The sequence below is a fragment of the Saimiri boliviensis genome, chromosome 4, assembly GCF_048565385.1.
Source record: "Saimiri boliviensis isolate mSaiBol1 chromosome 4, mSaiBol1.pri, whole genome shotgun sequence".
NCBI classification, from domain to species: domain Eukaryota; kingdom Metazoa; phylum Chordata; class Mammalia; order Primates; family Cebidae; genus Saimiri; species Saimiri boliviensis.
Genome location: NC_133452.1, coordinates 88,548,677 through 88,568,018, shown reverse-complemented (window position 1 = coordinate 88,568,018; position 19,342 = coordinate 88,548,677). Strand labels below are relative to the sequence as shown.

The window sequence follows — 19,342 nt, the reverse complement described above, 5'->3', positions numbered from 1 at the left end:
TTCTATTGGACTTAAATATGCTGAACTTCAGTCTTTAGTTTTACTGAAGCCTTTTGGGAAAGGGGAATAGGTTCAATATAGACAAAACTTAAAACTTCAGAGACAGTGTTTGGAGATCATTCACTTTCTCTTTACTTTCCCTTTATAAATCTAGCTCTTAAATCAGGGCACTGATAATACACATGTCTATTATGGATACATATAGGGCCATTATTATATACTCGCATATTATGGACAAGTCATATTTGCTTTTTTCCATTAGGTAGTAGTGTAGTAGAAAGATCGTGAGCTTTAGGGCAGATATACCTGGATTTTAAATCTACTGTTACTGTGTGACTTTGAGTATGTTACTTAATCTTGTACAACCTCAGTTTTCTGACTGTAAAATAGAGAAAATGTTGTGAGGTTTAAATAACATGCTACTCTGGGCACATTGCCTATTGGTTATCCCTGCATTCCAAGGAGTGGTAAAAATAAATAACAGGAAATATGTAATTAATACAGTCCCTTACCCATAACACATATAGTTCCTTTCTCCATGGTTCCCTTTGGAACTCAGAACCACTGTCTAACACTTGTCAGTGCCCTAGATGCTTCCTGCAAAAAATGAAAATAAGCAACAATTTAAAAACCTCCCCTGCCAGCCTCTCCCAGAGTGCTGGAATCATATGCATGAGCCACTGTGCCTGGCCTCCAAAATTAGTTTTTATATTATTAAGGTTCATTGAGTTCCCAGGCCGTGGGAAGAAAGCAGTGACTGAGGTAACGATACAGTAAGTTTATCAGAGACAGTGCTTAGAGATCATACACTTTCTCTTTACTTTCCCTTTGTAAACCTAGCCCTTTACTCAGTTTGGTAGAAATTTGGTAGGCTTTAAGTCAGAGCTAGGTTTATAAAGCATAGTTTTTAAAAGATGGACAGTTCTATTCTGGAACTTAGATCAGAATGAAATATCACTTTGACTGTAAGGTCAGAGCCTCTGTGTGCAGGCATTTGGATCCTCACATTCCGATAACGTCTAGCATGAAGACTTCTGGAAAAGAGAAATAGGAAAGAGAATGTCGGAGGATGCTAGACTCTCTTACCATTTTGTGTTTTGCAGGTTATTGAGGAGAGGGAAAAACTAAAGAATGACCGGGAAGCCCGCCAGAAGAAGATGTACTATCTCAGGACTGAGTTAGAGCGGCTTCATAAACAACAAGGTATCAGCTGCTTTGCATGACTGCCTTTTTGTAATAACTTGTTTAGGAGACCCAAATGGGGAAGTTTGGTACTCTCAGATAGGTTCAGTAACCTGAAGCTTCATTAAAAAAATTTTTTTTACGTAATTAAACTTGTTAAAAAGTTGCAATAATAATGCAAAGAATTCTCAGGTACTCTTCTCCCAGATGATGATGATGATGATGATGATGATGATGATGATGATGATGATTTGAGATGAAATTTCACTCTTTTTTCCCAGGCTGGAGTGAAGTGGCATGATTTCGGCTTGCTGCATTCTCTGTCCCCTGGGTTCAAGTGATTCTCCTGCCTCAGCCTTCCAAATAGCTGGGATTACAGGCCACCACACCTGGCTAATTTTTTTTTGTCTTATTAGTAGAGACGGGGTTTCGCCATGTTGGCCAGGCTGATCTTGAACTCCTGATCTCAGGAGATCCACCCACCTTCTTCTCCCAAAGTGCTAGGATTACAGGCTTGAGCCACCATGCCCGGACAGATTATTAACATTTTACTACACTTGGGTTCTCGTGCACACGCTATCTCTCTCTCTCTCTCTCTCTCTCTGTCTCTCTCTCTGTCTCTCTCTCTCTCTCTCTGTCTCTCTCTCTCTGTGTGTGTGTGTGTGTGTGTGTGTGTGTGTGTGTGTGTAATTTTTCCTGAACTTTTTTTTTTTTTGGAGACAGTCTCACCCTGTCACCCAGGCTGGGATGCAATCTCACCTCACTGCAACCTTCGCCTCCTGGGTTCAAGTGATTCTCAAGCCTCAGCCTCCAAAGTAGCTGGGATTACAGGTGTGCACCACCATGCCTGGCTAATTTTTATAATTTTAGTAGAGATGGGGTTTCACTGTTTTGTCCAGGCTGGTCTCAAACTCCTGGCCTCAAGCGATCTGCCTTTCTTGGTCTCTCAAAGTGCTGGGTGTATATTACAGGTGTTAGTAACGGAAACAGCCTTTTCTAAGTTTTTAAAAGTAACTGTAGATGTGATGTTCCTTTACTTCTAAATACTTAAGTATTTCCTAACAACAAAGAAGGTACATAACCTTAATTATAAAAATTAGGGTATTAGCAGTGATACAATAATATTACCCAGTCTACCAATCTTACTCATATTTCATTGTCCCATTAATGCCCTTTATAGCAAAACAAAGTGCAAGATTATTTATTACATTCAGTTGTCATGTTCTTGTAGTCTTCTTTAATGTGAGTCTTTGTATTTCATGGCATTGGCATTCTGGAAAAGAAGAGGTCACATATTTTGTAGAATATTCCTTAACTTTGATTGGTCTGTTTCCTTATGATTAAATTCAGGTTATTTATTTTTTGCAAAAATATCACAGAAGTGTTACTGAGTTTGTATCAGGTGTTGATTTGTCACCATTACTGGTGATGTTTATTTTGATTATTGGTTAAGGTAGCATCTGCCAGATTTCTCCACTATAAAGTTACTATTTTATCCATTTTAATTAATGTGTATCTTATAGAAGAGATACTTTGAGACTATGTAAATATTTAGTTACTCCTCAAACTTCCACCCACTAGTTTTAGCATCCATTGAGGAGTCTTGCCTGAGCCAGTTATGGTGATAATAATTTTAAAAAATTAAAAAATATATATTTTATTTTTTGAGACAGTGTCTCACAATGTCACCCAGGCTGAAGTGCAGTGGCAGTGGCACTATCTCAGCTCACTGCAGTCTCCGCTTACTGGCTCAAGTGATCCTTCTGAGTAGCTGAGACCATAGGCACAAGCTACTACGCCTGGCTAATGTTGTTTTTTTCTTTGTAGAGACAAAGTTTTGCCATGTTGCCAAGGCTGGTCTCAAACTCCTGAGCTCCTTGGCCTCCCAAAGTGCTAGGATTATAGGCATGAGCCACTCACTGTGCCTGGGCTATGATGGTTATCAAATAGGGATTTTTCAGGTTTCCTCATTCACTTCGGTAGAAGCCTTTATTATTTGGCTATCATAAGAGGGAACTTCTTAACCTTCACTCCCATTTGTTTATTCATTTATATGAGTATGAATTCATGGATTCTTCATTTGATAGGTTATAATCTTTTATTATCATTATTTATTTTAATGCTGAAATTGTTCCATGTGTGGCCAATGGGACCCCCTGTGAGTTGACTCCTGTGTTCTTTCTTTTTTTTTCCTTTTTCTTTCTTGGTCTACTGGAGTCAGACCTGTGGCTTTTCAATATGTCTTCATCATATTTGTGTACTTTCTATTTTTCTTTTTTTTTTAAGAGACAGGGTCTCATTCTGTTGCTCAGGCTGGAGTGCAGTGGTGCTGTCTTAGTTCACTGTAGCCTCAAATTTCTGGACTCAAGTGATCCTCCCTCCCAAAGCACTGGGATTACAGGCATGAGCCACCATGCCTGGTCTTTCCTTAAACTTAGTGCAAAAGAAATGTTCCCTGATGCCTTCCTTTTTATTCGATATCTTTATGCTTTTAGGAATTCATATACACAGTGAGGAAAAGAACGTAACAAGGCTTCTAAATACTGATAGTATGAATGAACAGAGTGGGAGAAGATGTAATTGCTTCTGTCTGGGTTTGGACTGTTCAGGGATGAGAAATTTAGTTATTTATCTGGTGAGGATTAACCCCAGAGGATCTGGAGTTTGGAATAGGAGATAATATTAAATAAGCCATCTGGGTGCAGTGGCTCACACCTGTAATCCCGGCACTTTGAGAGGCTGAAGTGGGCAGATCATTTTGAGCTCAGGAATTTGAGACCAGCCTGGTTGGCAAAACCCCATCTCTACCAAAAAAAAAAAAAAGATAAATCAGAGGCAAAACCTAAAACTCATTGAAGAAGTTGTTAATGTGTCCTTAGATCAGATAAAGTCAACTGTATTACCCTAAAATAATTCTTCAGCTCTCTGAAGAGAGGACAACTGCTAGATTCATGTTATAACATTTATTAATATTTTAGGGAGACACAAACAAAATTGTATATACTGTTATGGGAGTTCATGCAATTTCTGAAGCCTGTCCATAGTTCCTTAGCTAATAACCTTTACACAAAAGATAATGTCATAACCCATCCTTTATCTTTTTTTTTTTTTTTTTTTGAGACGGAGTTTCGCTCTTGTTACCCAGGCTGGAGTGCAATGGCACAATCTCGGCTCACCGCAACCTCCGCCTCCTGGGCTCAGGCAATTCTCCTGCCTCAGCCTCCTGAGTAGCTGGGATTACAGGCACACGCCACCACGCCCAGCTAGTTTTTTGTATTTTTAGTAGAGACGGGGTTTCACCATGTTGACCAGGATGGTCTCGATCTCTCGACCTCGTGATCCACCCGCCTCGGCCTCCCAAAGTGCTGGGATTACAGGATTGAGCCACCGCGCCCGGCCCCATCCTTTATCTTCATAGAAGCTTCACTTACACCAACCCATGTGGAAGGACAGTCTCACTTGCTCTTAGAAAAAAAAATTTTTTTGAGACAGTATCTCTCACTATCATCCAGGCTGGAGGAATGCAATGGCATGATCTTGGCTCACTGCAACCTCTGCCTCCTGGGTTCAAGCGGTTCTCCTGTCTCAGCCTCCAGAGTAGTTGGGATTATAGATGCCCAGCGAATTTTTTGTATTTTTAGTATAGACAGGGTTTCACCATGTTAGCGAGGCTAGTCTCAAGTTCCTGAACTCAAGTAATCTGCCCGCCTTGACCTCCCAAAGTGCTGAGATTACAGGCATGAGCCATTGTGCCTGGCTGCTTTTAGAAACTTTTGTGGGCAAAGATTTTGTAACCATAAGGCCCTGACAAATTACTACTTGTAAATGAGAAATGACGCATCTTATTTTCCCTGTGCTTCTTTTTGTTGACATTTGACTGCTCAGGAGAAATGCTGCGCAAGAAACGAAGGGAGAAGGATGGTCACAAAGACCCACTCCTGGTGGAGGTGAGTCGGCTTCAGGATAACATTATGAAGGACATTGCAGAGCTACGACAAGAGGCAGAAGAGGCAGAAAAGAAGCAATCTGAACTGGACAAAGTGGCTCAGATCTTGGGAATTAACATCTTTGATAAATCCCAGAAGTCTTTAAGTGACTGTAAAGAGCCTACAGAGAAGCCCGGGAAAGCAGAAAAATCTAAGAGCCCAGAAAAAGGGTCATCATTTTCAAACTCCTCCTCTAGCAAGGTAACAACTCAACTTTTCCATTTCTATTATACCTTTTTTTTCCCCGTAGACTCCTACAGAAGGTTTCTAACCATTTTCTTAGCTGAGGTTTTCAAACTGTTGTTACTCTTGTTAATTATTTTCTTAAAGTATAGATCAGAGCATGGTACTCCTCTTCAGAATTTCAGCTGTTCCTTGTTGCCCACAAGGAATCCAAAATCCTTGGTATTCAGGACCTTCCATGTTCTTGTGCCAGCATTTACTTCTTAACCCATTCCTGTCTGGCTTCTAATCTTCTCACAACTTGTATATACCCTTTTGGGGGGTTCATATTTAGCATCTGTGTTCATGTCTAGGTCACTATTATGTTGCTAAAGTCAGTAGATACATTTTACTTCTCAAATGAGCAGCATTTGAGGCTGAGAATCACATTCTTCTACAAATACTCTTTTCCCTTGGCTTCTGACATACTTCTTTTCCTCCTAGTACATTATTGGATGCTCCTGCTTAGCTTCCTTTGCTGTCTATCTTCTCGTATATAATCTTTAAATGTTTGAGTTTCTCAGGGCTAGGTCCTTGCCCAGTTCTCCAGAATTTGCTCTTTCTTTTGAGGCCATTTCATCCAGTCCTATGCTAAAATGCCATTTGACAAATGCTAGTTTTATGTTCTAGTTCAAATGAGTCTTCTGATTGTCTAACAACCTACTTACCATTTCCACTTCATTATCTCATAGGCACTTCAAATTGAGCATGTCCTAGACCAAATTAATGGTTATGCTCAACCTCCTTCCAACTTTTTCTTCCTCCATTGTTATCCATTTTCAATGAATGGCACCCTGTCCAACAGTTTTCATGCCAACAACTTAAAAGTCACTCTTAGTGCTCTCCTCTCCCTAACTGCTCCATATGCAATCAATTATAAATTCTGTCAGGTCCCTCTCCAAAGTAAATCTTGATTCCATTCAGCTTGCCATCTCCATTGACGTTCAACTCCAAGCCTCATCAGTTTTTGCTTATATTTCTATGTTAATTACTTCTTCACATACAGCCAGTGATTATGATACTTAATCCCTTGCCTACTTCTTCAACCTCATTTCATGCCTCTTTTTCCTCTTGCTTACTGTAGTTTCATTAGTAACCTTTCATTTTTCAAATATATCATCTCCTCTCATGACCTCACATTTTCTGTTCCCTTTCTTTACCATGCAAACCAAACTCTTTCCTTATCTGCTTCTTTTTAACTAACTCCAATTCATCCTTTAGATTGCATCTTAAATTACTTCTCTGACTTCCTTCTCTGATTTCCCTAGACTGTTAAATTTGCCTGATATGCACTCCCATAATACCTTGTAATACTGTATTCCCTCTTAGCATTTATGACAGATCTAATTATATAATTATATGGTTTCCCCCCAATTAGATTTTAAGGTACAAAAGTTCCAGGGATTTTTTTTTTTTTTTTTTCTCCCCGGCCGCACCTCTCAGTTCCAGGGATTTGGGATTTTATCTGTGTCATTATTCAATATGATTCCTAATACATAGCCCAGGGTGTGGCACATAGTAATGAATGCTGCTCAAGAAACATTATAACATCTTACACTGCTGTCACCTCAAAATGCAATTTTTCAGATGTGCAATATCTGGTGTTATACCTCTCTACTTTTGCATTAATTATCCTATTAGCCTGTAATAACCTTTCTCCCAACCCCCCTCATCCATTAAGTCCCAATTTGGATACCACCTTCTCCATGAAGAATTTCCAGAGTTTCTTTGTAAAATTTATTTCGTTGTCTTATATAAAGACTCTTCTAATTTCTGTCTTCACTTAATGAGAGCTCCTTTTTTTTTTTTTTTTTTTTTTTAGATAAAGATGGGATCTCCCTTCTCCCTTTATTGCCCAGGCTGGTCCTTTTTTTTTTTGAGACAGAGTCTCACTCTGTCGGCCAGGCCGGAGTGCAGTGATTCAGTCTTGGCTCACTGTAACTTCCATCTCCTGGGCTCCAGCAGTTCTTTTGCCTTGGCCTTTGGAGTAGCTGGGATTACAGGTGTGTGCCACAACACCTGGCTAATTTTTGTATTTTTAGTAGTTACAGGATTTCCCCATACTGGCCAGGGTCGTCTCAACTCCCAACCTCAGATCATCCACCCGCCTCAGTATTTTTAGTAGAGACGGGGTTTCACCATGTTGACCAGGATGGTCTCGATGTCTTGACCTCATGATCCACCCGTCTCGGCCTCCCAAAGTGCTGGGATTACAGGCGTGAGCCACCGCGCCCAGCAGGACTAGTCTTTTTTTTTTTTAAGGCAGTCTTGCCCTGTCGCCAGACCGACTACAACCTCCGCCTTCCAGGTTCAAGTGATTCTACTGCCTCAGCCTCCTGAGTAGTTGAGACTACTGGTGCGTGTCACCATGCTCAGCTAATATTTTTGTATTTTTAATAGAGATGGGGTTTTACCATGTTGGCCAAGATGGTCTCCTTGGCCAGCCCACCTTGGCCTCTCAAAGTGTTGGTATTACAGGCGTGAGCCACCACGCCCAACGAGTACTGCTAGTATTTTATACCTGGATATTGAGTCTAGGTAGGGCCTTTGATGGGAGAAGAATTTAAAAGCTCTAGTCCTTTGTTATTAACTTGTACATTGGATTTCTATTCACATACCAACTCCATGATAATCTATCATCTTGATTTCTGAGTCTTCATGGTCTCTGAGACTAACAGGGATATGTTACAATTCAGTTTTCATCTCAGTAAAAAGGAGTATTATGTCTACAGCCTTACTTTCTTACCTGTCCTTGGTATGTCTTCTTTCTTTACCTCTCTTAAAATGCATGATTAGTTTAAGATTTTCTTTCCCTTTCTGTTCGTTTCAGAAAAGTACACACAAACTTGTCATTCATCTACCTAGAGACAACTATTATTATTACTTCTCTTTTTTTTTGAGACAGGATCTCATTCTGTCACCCAGGTTGAGTATAGTGACACGATCATGGCTCACTGCACCTCCAACCCTTGGATCCAAGCAATCCTCCCATCTCAGGCTCACCAGTAGCTGGGACTACAGGTGCTCACCACCACCACACCCAACTAATTTTTGTATTTTTTGTAGAGTTGAGATCTTGCCATGTTTCCCAGTCTGGTCTTGAACTCCTAAACTCAAGTAATCTGCCCACCTCAGCCTCCCAAAGTGCTGGCATTACAGGCATGAGCCACTGGGCCCAGCTGAGACAACTGTTATTAATACTTTGGTGTATGATATTATTAATACCTTGGTCCTTGGTGTATGTTATTCCAAATACATACACCAGGGTATTAATTCTGTCCATTAGTCCACTTAACATTTATTTATTGATCATCAAGAAATTGTCAGGAACTGGTCTAGATATGGGAAGTATCACACTGAACAGTACAGGCAAGTTTAGAGAAAGTCTTGGATAAAATTATATTCAACATTTTATGTCTATTTACATATCTTTATTGATTATTCAAGTGTATTTTGTTTTCTCAATATATCATGAACATCTTTCCATGTCAGTAAATACACTTTTCTAATAATATTTTTAACAACCTTATTTTTTGTTGTTTTTGTTGCATGGATAAGCAAAATTTATTTAACCCATCAAATCACCTGTGGTTTGACATGATAATTTCCGTAGGATAAATGTCAAGGGGTGAATTGCTGGGTTAAAGGGTATACAGAATTTTAAGGTAGGTAATATCTATTCCTAGATTATCTTCTAGAAAATGGTGCCAGTTAATACTCCCCCTAGGAGAGTCTGAGCTCTCCCTGTCTGGTGTGATCTCTTTAGCGATTCTTGAATAGGACTCAGGGAGGGAAAGAGTCTCTTTGAAGCCCTAGTTATTTCCCTTTCTTTATCCTGTCATGGATCCTGTCTTTATCCACATGAGTCAATATGCCAGATGCCTAGTTCCTTCATCTTGTGTACTATAGAACCCCATTCATAGTTAGACTCTGAGTTGCAAAAATTATCTTTTTCTGTGCCTTACTCCTGAACATTTTTTTTTGAGACGGAGTTTTGCTCGTTACCCAGGCTGGAGTGCAATGGCGTGATCTTGGCTCACCGCAACCTCCGCCTCCCGGGTTCAGGCAATTCTCCTGCCTCAGCCTCCTGAATAGCTGGGATTACAGGCACGCGCCACCATGCCCAGCTAATTTTTTGTATTTCTAGTAGAGACGGGGTTTCACCATGTTGACCAGGATGGTCTCGATCTCTTGACCTCGTGATCCACCCACCTCGGCCTCCCAAAGTACTGGGATTACAGGCATGAGCCACCGCGCCCTACCTATTCCTGAACATTAACCAAAATTCTCATTTCCTGAGTGCCTTGTTCCAGCTTGGTAATAAATTAATTCATATTAAAGTATTTACCATTGATAACTTTAATATTAAGGAGTTGATGTATTTTAAAAGAGGATAACTCAAAGGTGTTAAATTCTTTTTTTTTTTTTTTTTTTTTTTTTTTTTTCTGAGACAGGGTCTCACTCTTTGCTGAGGCTGGAGTGCAGTGGTACAATCTTACCTCACTGCAACCTCTGCCTCCCAGGTTCAAGTGATTCTCATGCCTTCAGCCTCCCAAGTAGCTGGGACTACAGGTGCATACTACCACACCCAGATAACTTTTGTATTTTTAATAGAGATGGGGTTTCACCATGTTAGCCAGGCTTGTGTTGAACTCCTGGCCTCAAGTGATCCGCCCACCTCGATCTCTCAAAGTGATGGGATTATAGACATGAACCACCAAGCCTAGCCTCTAAAGGTGTTAAATTCTAAAAGTGACATTTTAGGCACTTAGGAATGTTTTTTTCAGATTCTTTTAAATCATTCTACATAGATGACTGTCTGCTTTATCTATGTATATCAACCCATCTCTCCAGTGTTTCATACCAGGATATATGTGATAAGTTCACTATCACCTATTTTCTGCATCTTCTTTGCTTATCCTGTCAATTACCTTTTCCATTTTGGTATTTTTTTCCCTCCCTAGTCATCATCATGATTTTCAAATTTAACTATTTAATTGCATAGGTAACATATTCAACATCTACTCAAGGGTATATGGTGAAGAGACTTCTATCCACCCTTGTTTTCCACTTCCCTTCCCCAGCTAATGATTCCACAACCTTGGCTGTTCTCCTAGAGATATTTTAGGATATGTAAGTAAATATATTACTGTTACGATTTACTTTTCATGCTGTGATAGCACTATGAAGTCAAATTGTTGTTTGTGAGTCTTAGCGACATGTTTCTGTTAGGGTTCCCCCCAACTTGTGCAGCTTTAAATATTGAAAATATGATCATATGGCTGTATTTGTATTATTATGGCCACTTACTATTTCTAAGAGAAGACAAGTTTAGATTGCCTTGAATTTCTTATAAGTACAGATTTTTCCCTTCTAGGAATCAAAAGTAAACAATGAGAAGTTTCGTACTAAGAGCCCCAAGCCTGTCGAAAGCCCGCAGTCAGCCACTAAGCAGTTGGATCAGCCCACTGCTGCTTATGAGTATTATGATGCTGGCAATCACTGGTGTAAAGACTGCAACACCATCTGTGGAACCATGTTTGACTTCTTCACCCATATGCACAATAAGAAGCACACACAGGTAGGTATCCTGCTCTCTGTATTTTCACTCCCACCCTCACTCTCTTCAAATTTCTATACCCCTATCTGCATTGCAAAGCTGGAAAAGGAAACATTCTCATATGGGCAGGAGCCCCAATCTGAAGAGCCAAGAGATACCAACAAAGGAGACACCATTCCCGGGACTCAGTCCAGGGGACTTGGCTATAACTAAACACCATGACAAGTGTAAGTGAGGTTTCTGCCTCTTTTGATTCCTTGAGTACCTGATTTTTTTGTTTCATTTTACCTTTTTCTGGTACTTGCTCTAACATGTGTTTACCTTTTCCACAGGTGATTTCCATTTAAACAGTTGGCAGAGGGGTTGGGGGTGGGTAGCTGGGGGCTTCTGGTCCCCTGGTCTTATGTATGGGGGAAAAAAAAAGAGAAAAGTGGGTCATTGAGTTTTTAGTGCTGTTGTGTGAGCACCTCTGCCTCTTACAAATAGACACTGGATCCCTACAACAGACCTTGGGCTTCAAAGACCCAGAGTGAGGCCAAGCAAGATGCTGTAAAGCGCACTGACAAGATAACTGTTCCTGCAAAAGGTATGTTTTCTCTTTGCCTCCCTTGTGGTTTCCTTATATTCAGTTGAGGAAGAGGTGTCCCTGCGCTAAGTTGCTAGGAAGCAGCATAGCATGAGATACAGCCATTCCTTTTAACAAAGCCATAAGAATGCCTTCTGTCTACAAAACGGTGTACTAGGTCCTGAAGCTATAAAGAGATCTATAAGACCATGATCTCTACCCATATGGCCAAATATCTACTATTAACAGATGTTAAATGTAGACATGTCACTTAAAATATAATAGAACTGTCTTTGTCATTGGCTTATGGGCCCCAAATCTTACTTATTTGGAATCCAGGTTAAAAAGGACAGGAAATGCAGTAATTTTAAATTTATTTATTTATTTATTTATTTATTTATTTAAAGATGGAGGTTCACTATTGTTGCCCAGGCTGGAGTGCAATGGTGTGATCTTGGCTCACCATAACCTCCATCTCCTGGGTTCCAGCGATTCTCCTGCCTCAGCCTCCCTATTAGCTGGGATTACAGGCACTCACCACCACACCCAGCTAATTTTTTATGTTTTTAATAGAGACAGGGTTTCACTATGTTGGCCAGGCTGATCTCTTAACTCCTGACCTCAGGTGATCCACCAGCCTCAGCCTCCCAAAGTGTTGGGATTACAAGCATGAGCCACTGCATCTGGCTAGGACATGCAGTAATTTAATTGCCTTTTCAACTAAGAGCTATACAATATTTTGAGTCATTGTTAATAAGGGGTAAATGGAGAAGCAGAAACTTTCTTCGTCTTTAAACTTTTCAATTTCTTACCTTCACAAGTAGCCAGTGCTACTTCTGTATCCTTTAGATCTACAGAAGATAGATTCCTCAGTGATTAATACCAACATGAGAGATCCTCATAAAATGATAATGAACTATTCAGGAGTATAGTTTTTATATCTCCTGAGATGCTTAGTGCTAGTTGGGGTTTGAGGAGACTCAGCAACAGGAGTGAATCTGGCCCAGGAAATTCCTAAATTAACCAGTTAGTGTTCTCAAGAGGTAGACGAAATAGGAGACTATAGTTCAAGCCTTAGGTTGGAAAGACTTGCTATTGGGATTCATCTAAATGCTACTTCTGACATCAAAGTGGGTAAGGACCTTTATACTGTAACTATTTTACTGTAAAGGGGTGATGGGATTTCCATTGGTTGCTGTTATTTTGGGTGGAATTGACTTATTTCCTTGACTTTTTTCTACTTCTTCTAGGCTCAGAGTTTCTGGTTCCCATCAGTGGATTTTACTGCCAGCTCTGTGAAGAATTTTTGGGGGATCCAATTTCTGGGGAGCAACATGTGAAGGGTCACCAACACAATGAGAAATACAAGGTTGGTCTTTGTAGTAGGCTGTGAAGTTTTCCAGCTTTTCTGAAGTAATTCTTTTGATTTTGTCAAATGAATTCTGAGCCAGAAAAAGTCATTGACTCTTCAAATTCCATATAACCTCTAAGTTCTCCTCAATCCTAGTGGGAGATACTGAGCTGACAGCATCCTATATGTCCTTGAGGAAGATTATTCTGGGGATTTCTACTAAGTAAATTCTAACAGTGGCAGGGCCAAGATTTTTTTCTCTTGTGTTTTTACCAGTTTTTGAGCCTTTGTCTTTTTTCTTCTCAGAAATATGTAGATGAAAACCCACTATATGAGGAGCGGCGGAATCTGGACCGCCAAGCTGGCTTGGCTGTGGTACTAGAGACAGAACGGCGACGGCAGAGTGAGCTAAAGCGCAAACTGAGTGAGAAACCAAAGGAGGATAAGAAAGAAAAAAAGGCAAAGGCTGTGAAAGAAGTAAAGGAGGATGACAAAGTCTCTGAGAAAGTAGAAGACCAACTCTCTGAGGGTAGGAACTCCCCTGAAAAAGCTGAAAATAAAAGGAACACTGGCATCAAACTCCAGTTAAAAGAAGAGGTAAAGAAGGAATCACCAACATCATCATCTTTTGGAAAATTCAGCTGGAAGAAGCCAGAAAAAGAGGAGGAGAAAAGTTCAGTGGTGACCCCAAGTATCTCTAAAGAAGAGATTATAGAAAGTAGTAAGGACAAAGAGGATGGCAAAGCTGAAGCTGGGAAGGCAAAGCCTATCAAAATTAAGCTCTCTGGGAAAACTGTTGTTGCACATACCAGCCCTTGGATGCCTGTTGTGACAACTTCAACTCAGACTAAGATCCGACCCAACCTGCCTATCCCATCTACAGTACTCCGCAAGTCATGTTCAGCTACAATGAGCAAGCCAGCTCCTCTTAACACCTTTCTGTCTATTAAGTCCTCTGGAACCACTGCTAAACCTCTGCCAGTGGTTAAAGAGTCTTCAGCTGATCTCCTCTTACCTCCAGACATCATCTCCAAAGCATTTGGAGGGGAAGAGGTGATTCTAAAAGGGTCTCCAGAGGAAAAAGTCGTGTTGGCTGAAAAGAATGAGCCATCCCATTTACGTGAACAAATACTACCACCACCTCCACCACCCCCACCTCCACCACCCCCAGTTATACCTCATCCAACTGCCCCATCTCCTGCTCCAGGAAATGCTATCTTGGATCCAGTAAAATCAAACCCAACTGTATCTCAGACTCTCAGCCCTGGCTTCATGGGTCCTAACATTTTGAATCCAGTGTTGCCTGTAGCCATCATGGCCTCAGCACAGCCAGCTGCCATTCCTTCCGATGAGACAGCTCCTGGGGTGAGTGAGAGTGACCGAGACCAGACCCTGTTCTCTGTGTTAGTACGTCCTCCACCACCCCTCTCAAGTGTGTTCAGTGAACAAGCCAAAAAATTAGAGAAGCGAAATTCATGCTTAGCCACAGCCAATGCTAAGGACCTGTATGACATATTCTATAGTAGTGGTGGAAAGGGGGCCCCTGAGACTAAGCTGAGTGGTGGTCCATTGGCCAATGGGGAAAATAGCAACCTCTCTAGAACCAAAAATTCAGACACCTCTGCTACTTCTCCTTTGAACAGCAGTGCATCCCAAGAAGAATTGCATCAAGATGATGGTTTGGTCACTGCTCCTATGGTCAGCAACTCTGAAAAGCCTGTTGTAAAAACTCTGGTGGCCCTAGGAAAATGGTCAGTTGTAGAACATGTAGACCCCAAAAGCACAGGCAGTACCTATGGCTTCTTGCAGCCTCTGACAAGGTTGTGCCAAAGCAGGACTTACGAAACGATTACCCCAAAGACAGACACTTTGGCCGTATGGACTTCTAGTTCCTTCCAGAGTGACACTAGTAGGGATATATTTCCAGAGAGGAAGAGTGAGCTTGACCAGGAAGAGCCAGGGCCACCTGGTGTAGAACCACCTCCTCAACTGTTAGATATACAGTGCAGAGAATCTCAGAAGTTGGTAGAAATCCACCTCAGAGAATCTGTTCACCAGGATAAGAAAAGCCAAGAGCTCCATAAATCTGAGGATTATAGAGAAAGTGAGATAGAGACAAACACTGAACTACAAGGAAGGGTAAAAGAGCTCTCTGAGGGGATAGTTGATGAGGGAGCAGGTACCAGCATTGGACCCCACAGTGTAGAAGACTCTAATTTGAAGCATGGGAACAGGTACATGTGGGAAGGAGAAGTAAAGCAGCCCAACTTACTAATGATTGACAAAGAGGCTGAACAGTCCAATAAATTGATGACAGGAAGTGAAACTCCAAGTAAAGTAGTGATTGAATTGAGTCCACAGGCTTGCTCTTCCACAAAGGCAAAATTAGACCCATTGTCATCAGAAGCTAGGTCTTTACCCAAGAACCCACAAGATATACCTGTGAAAATTTCTGCCCCAGAGTTGTTTCTTCAGTCCCCAGCCAGATCAGCAGTGTGTTTAACAGATAGTACACAAGAGCAAGGAGTTTCAGTTAGTGAGGAGGGGCTAAAAAATTCGGCTCCAGAATCAGCTTCTAGAACTTCTAGGTACAGACGCCTCAAACTCAAGAGAAAAAGAGCAGAAGACTTTCTAGTTAAAAAGATGTATGAGTTGGCTGTTTGGGATGAAAACAAGAGGCCAGAGACCTGGGAGAGCCCAGAGAAACCAAAAGTAGAAGCACTGGAGCTACGAGATGTCCATCCAGAGTTACCAGTGACAATAGAGAGCAAGGCCCTAAAAGACTTTGAAGCTACAGACTTAAAGGTAGAGGACCTTACTGCCCTGGGGGATATGCCTGTTGATTTCTGCAGTAGTCGGGTAAGCCCAGCACATAGCTCCCCAACTGCCTTGTCTCAGAAAGTTTGTGAAGAAAATTCTGTATTACCTGTAGGGTGTAATTCCTCTACTCCCACTGACTTTAAACCAATACCACCTTTTTCTGGGTTTCCATTAGATTCTCCCAAAACCTTGGTGCTTGACTTTGAGACAGAAGGTGAACAAAATTCATCTAATCCCAGGAGTGTTAGGATCCCTTCTCCTAACATTTTGAAAACTGGACTTACAGAAAATGTTGACCGAGGCTTGGGGAGCCTAGAGGGAACACACCAGGCCCTTGACCTGTTAGCAGGAGGAATGATGCCTGAGGAAATAGAAGAATCTTCCCAATTAGACAAACAAGAGTCACTCAGATTGGAATTAAAAGCAATTAATTCTGTAGGCCTTGGGCCATCTCCTTGCCTTCCAGACCTTGTTGACTTTGTCACACGGACCTCTGGAGTTCAAAAAGATAAACTATGTTCTCCACTCTCTGAGCCAGGTGATCCTTCTAAGTGTAGCTCCCTGGAGATGGGGCCATTACAGCTAGAAATACCGAATGCATCCATCACAGAGGTGACAATTCTGCAAGTAGATGATGACAGTGGCAACCCTCTGAATTTGGTTAAAACTCCAGTGTCAAGGTCACCTCCAGGGGAGCAGGTAGTTGAAGACAATATGGTCCCTCAGGAAATGCCTGAACAGGAAGCTACAGTTGGTGCCATCCAGGACCGCACAGAGTCCAGTGTTCACAACTAAGAATAAATACCTAGAGCTGCTTGGGAATGAATCAAATTGGCTTCTAGAAATCAGATGCCCATATGATCCAGGACTAGTTTGCTGTCTCATCTGGAACCTACACCAAGAGATGCAGTCAGCATCTTACAGTAAATGTTCATGGAAGCTGAAAAATTTACCTCCTTTTCTTTTTCCTTTCCCCTTAAAATACCAAACAAATCAGTAACAACTTATATATATATATATATATATATATCTGTAAAAATGTATTTTCTGGTTTTTTTTTTTTTGGCCAATTTATTTTCTCCCACTTTGTCATTAAAATCAGATGTCTTAACTGGCTCACCACATAGTGTGCTTTGATTGTATTTTGGCTTTGACTCTGCCATTTCTGAAATGTGGGGGAGGATGGAGACAGCTGACCTCTCCAATGGCTGTGTTGTATTCCTACCCAACTTCCTGGGCAGTTGATGCATCTCTGGGAGAAACACCAGAAAGCTTGCTGAATGGAAAACTTGGAAGAATTGTTCATCTCTTAGGCTTCCATTTGGATTGGCCTGCCTTAACATTGTTTGAAATGCAACGTGAGTAACTCTTTTGTTTACTGTTTACATCCTTTATTGGCATGTCAACTCCTGTACTTCCCTTACTCTGTTGCCTTTCTTGAGATGCACTGTCCTGCTAACCCACAAACCTGTTTGGAAATAAACAAGGAAGAACATCTGGCAGGCTCACTTTTTAAGAAGACGACAAATCGGTAAGACTTTTTCATGGTTCATTGCCAGGAACAGATAGGCTTTTGGGATCACTTTTATTTTTGAAATGGCCTTTGTTCATTGTATTGTGATCCAATAATACTTTGTACTAAATTATTTAGCAGCCATTTCTGTTGTGAAGGGGTAGAAGATCTGTGAAACTTTTCTTGAGATTGAACTCATTCCCTGTTCCACAAACCCATATGTATCCTTTCCTCTACCTCCTCCTCTCCCAATTTATTTCCACCATAGTATGATGTCTTGGGTTGTAAATTTTGTTAAAATGATTAAAGAATTTATGAGTTGGCTTGGACAAGTTTAACTTTATTTTTAATGTGTTAATTACTTGGAATAAATGCTTTAATCTAATGTTTCTTTCTGGATTTTTGTTTTGAAATCACACACATTTGAACTCCAAAGGAAAACTAGAATAATGAATCCCTGCTGCCCTGTTGTCTGTCTGCACCCCCAGCCATTCTTTCCTCACTTATCAGAATTACTTCATGCCAGAATGTTAGGATATATAATCTGCCCCAGCACAGCCTGGATGGGTAGTAAGTAGGCAACAGTGGTCTGGTATTGGCATCCTCCTGTTGTGAAGCTTTTTGTATACCTTTGTGTTGACTCTCCATAGGGTCTTCTGGGAACTGAGCTCCCCTAGGACAATCAGGTTCTTGCTCTTGGGAATTAGGGAGCTCAGTCCTCAGATTTTCTAACTCTGTACCCATTTCCTCTTGATATCCCTGTTAGCATTTTATAACCTGACCCAACAGGGCCTTCAGAGTCTTATTTACCCACCTGTTCCTCAAAGATAATAGAAAATTTCTGATCTGTATTTTTCTCCCAAAATTATTTTTTTCTGTTTCCTTATATACAGAGCTATAAAATGCCTAGGTCAACTTTGGAAAAGATTTTTAATTTTTTTTTTACTAATGTCAATTCAGAAGTCATTCTGGCCTCTCTTGATCATGTTATAGAAAGGGCATAGATTTGGGAGAGCTAGATCTCGACTATACCTCAGTCATTTACCTTGCTGTGATTTTAGATAAATTAGTTTACCTCACTGTGTCACAGAATTGTTTTGTGTTGTTTCCTTTGAGATAGGGTTGTTATTTTTATCCTAGCACCAAATATGTACAGGGTCAGGATATCTTGTCTGTGTCACCTTTCTAGCCCTGATTTTGTAGGAGAAAGCCTGAGTTCAATGCAGTTTTCTTGCTTGGAAACCATAGACTAACTCAAAAGGTGCCATTGAGAAGAGTTTAAGCCCAGATGAGCTTCAGGGAGATTTATTTTCCGAGAGAACTACTCCCTCCCCATGCTAGCAGGTTATCTATAGGAATTCAGGGAGCATAATTTTTAATGCCAGTTTGTACTGATTTTCAGTCCTGTACACTTAGTTCCACTTCTCTTTAGGGAGAGACTGATTGTTTTGGATAAAGAGTCAGGAAGAGGTAACCATATCGAGATCTCAATCCTAACCCTTTTCCCTTTCAGAGGGTGTTGGACTCTTACTCTCAAGGTTAGGAGGGGGCCACTTGAAAAGGGTGAGAAGGGAAGAGCAAAATTTATAATAAAGACAGAACTAACTCAAGTAGGTTAGGGCTGGAGTACTTTGAGCCTAAGCTTTGGTAGTAACTCCTCTTGTATTCTCTGGGTAACTTCAGGATTTACAGCAAAGGCATCCACCAATCTGTGGCTTTTTCAAAAATAATGCTTGCTTCTAAGGATGTAGGAATGGCATTCTTTATATCTTGCTTGAACCAGCAGAGGGAGAACTTTTTAGGATTCTGTATTCTGGGCAGGAAGTATTGCTGCCTCCTTTTGATTAGTGGGATCTAGCTTTGGAACCTATCCAGAGAAGACAGGTGAAAGGAAGGACAAAATTCTAACCCAGTAGCTGGAAATAGAGTATATATATTTTTAAATTCATTACCATCATGGTACTGAATAAACTTTCAACTTAAGAGACTTAGGCACATGGAAGAAATGGGCCCTGAATTCTAAGTGAAGCTTGTGGTGTAATATAACTATGTTTTAAATTTTACAAACATGAGGAACATCTTTTATCAGGCATCCTCAATTGTGAGAGCAAATGATCAGCAATTATGTTTAGATTTAGGCAAA

At 40.8% G+C, this 19,342-nt stretch overlaps 1 protein-coding gene across 1 annotated transcript in view; it reads left to right on the top strand.

Annotated features, from left to right (window-relative positions):
* The window catches only part of ZNF318 (zinc finger protein 318), a 34,957-nt gene extending 16,148 nt beyond the window's left edge, over window positions 1-18,809 (top strand). The window contains exons 5-10 of the mRNA XM_003923030.4: window positions 1,104-1,203; window positions 5,068-5,369; window positions 10,768-10,971; window positions 11,437-11,536; window positions 12,766-12,884; window positions 13,173-18,809. Of these exons, the coding sequence (XP_003923079.2) occupies window positions 1,104-1,203; window positions 5,068-5,369; window positions 10,768-10,971; window positions 11,437-11,536; window positions 12,766-12,884; window positions 13,173-16,481 (4,134 nt within the window). The 3' untranslated portion in view covers window positions 16,482-18,809. The remainder of the gene's footprint in view (window positions 1-1,103; window positions 1,204-5,067; window positions 5,370-10,767; window positions 10,972-11,436; window positions 11,537-12,765; window positions 12,885-13,172) is intronic.
* The last annotated feature ends 533 nt before the right edge of the window (window positions 18,810-19,342 follow it).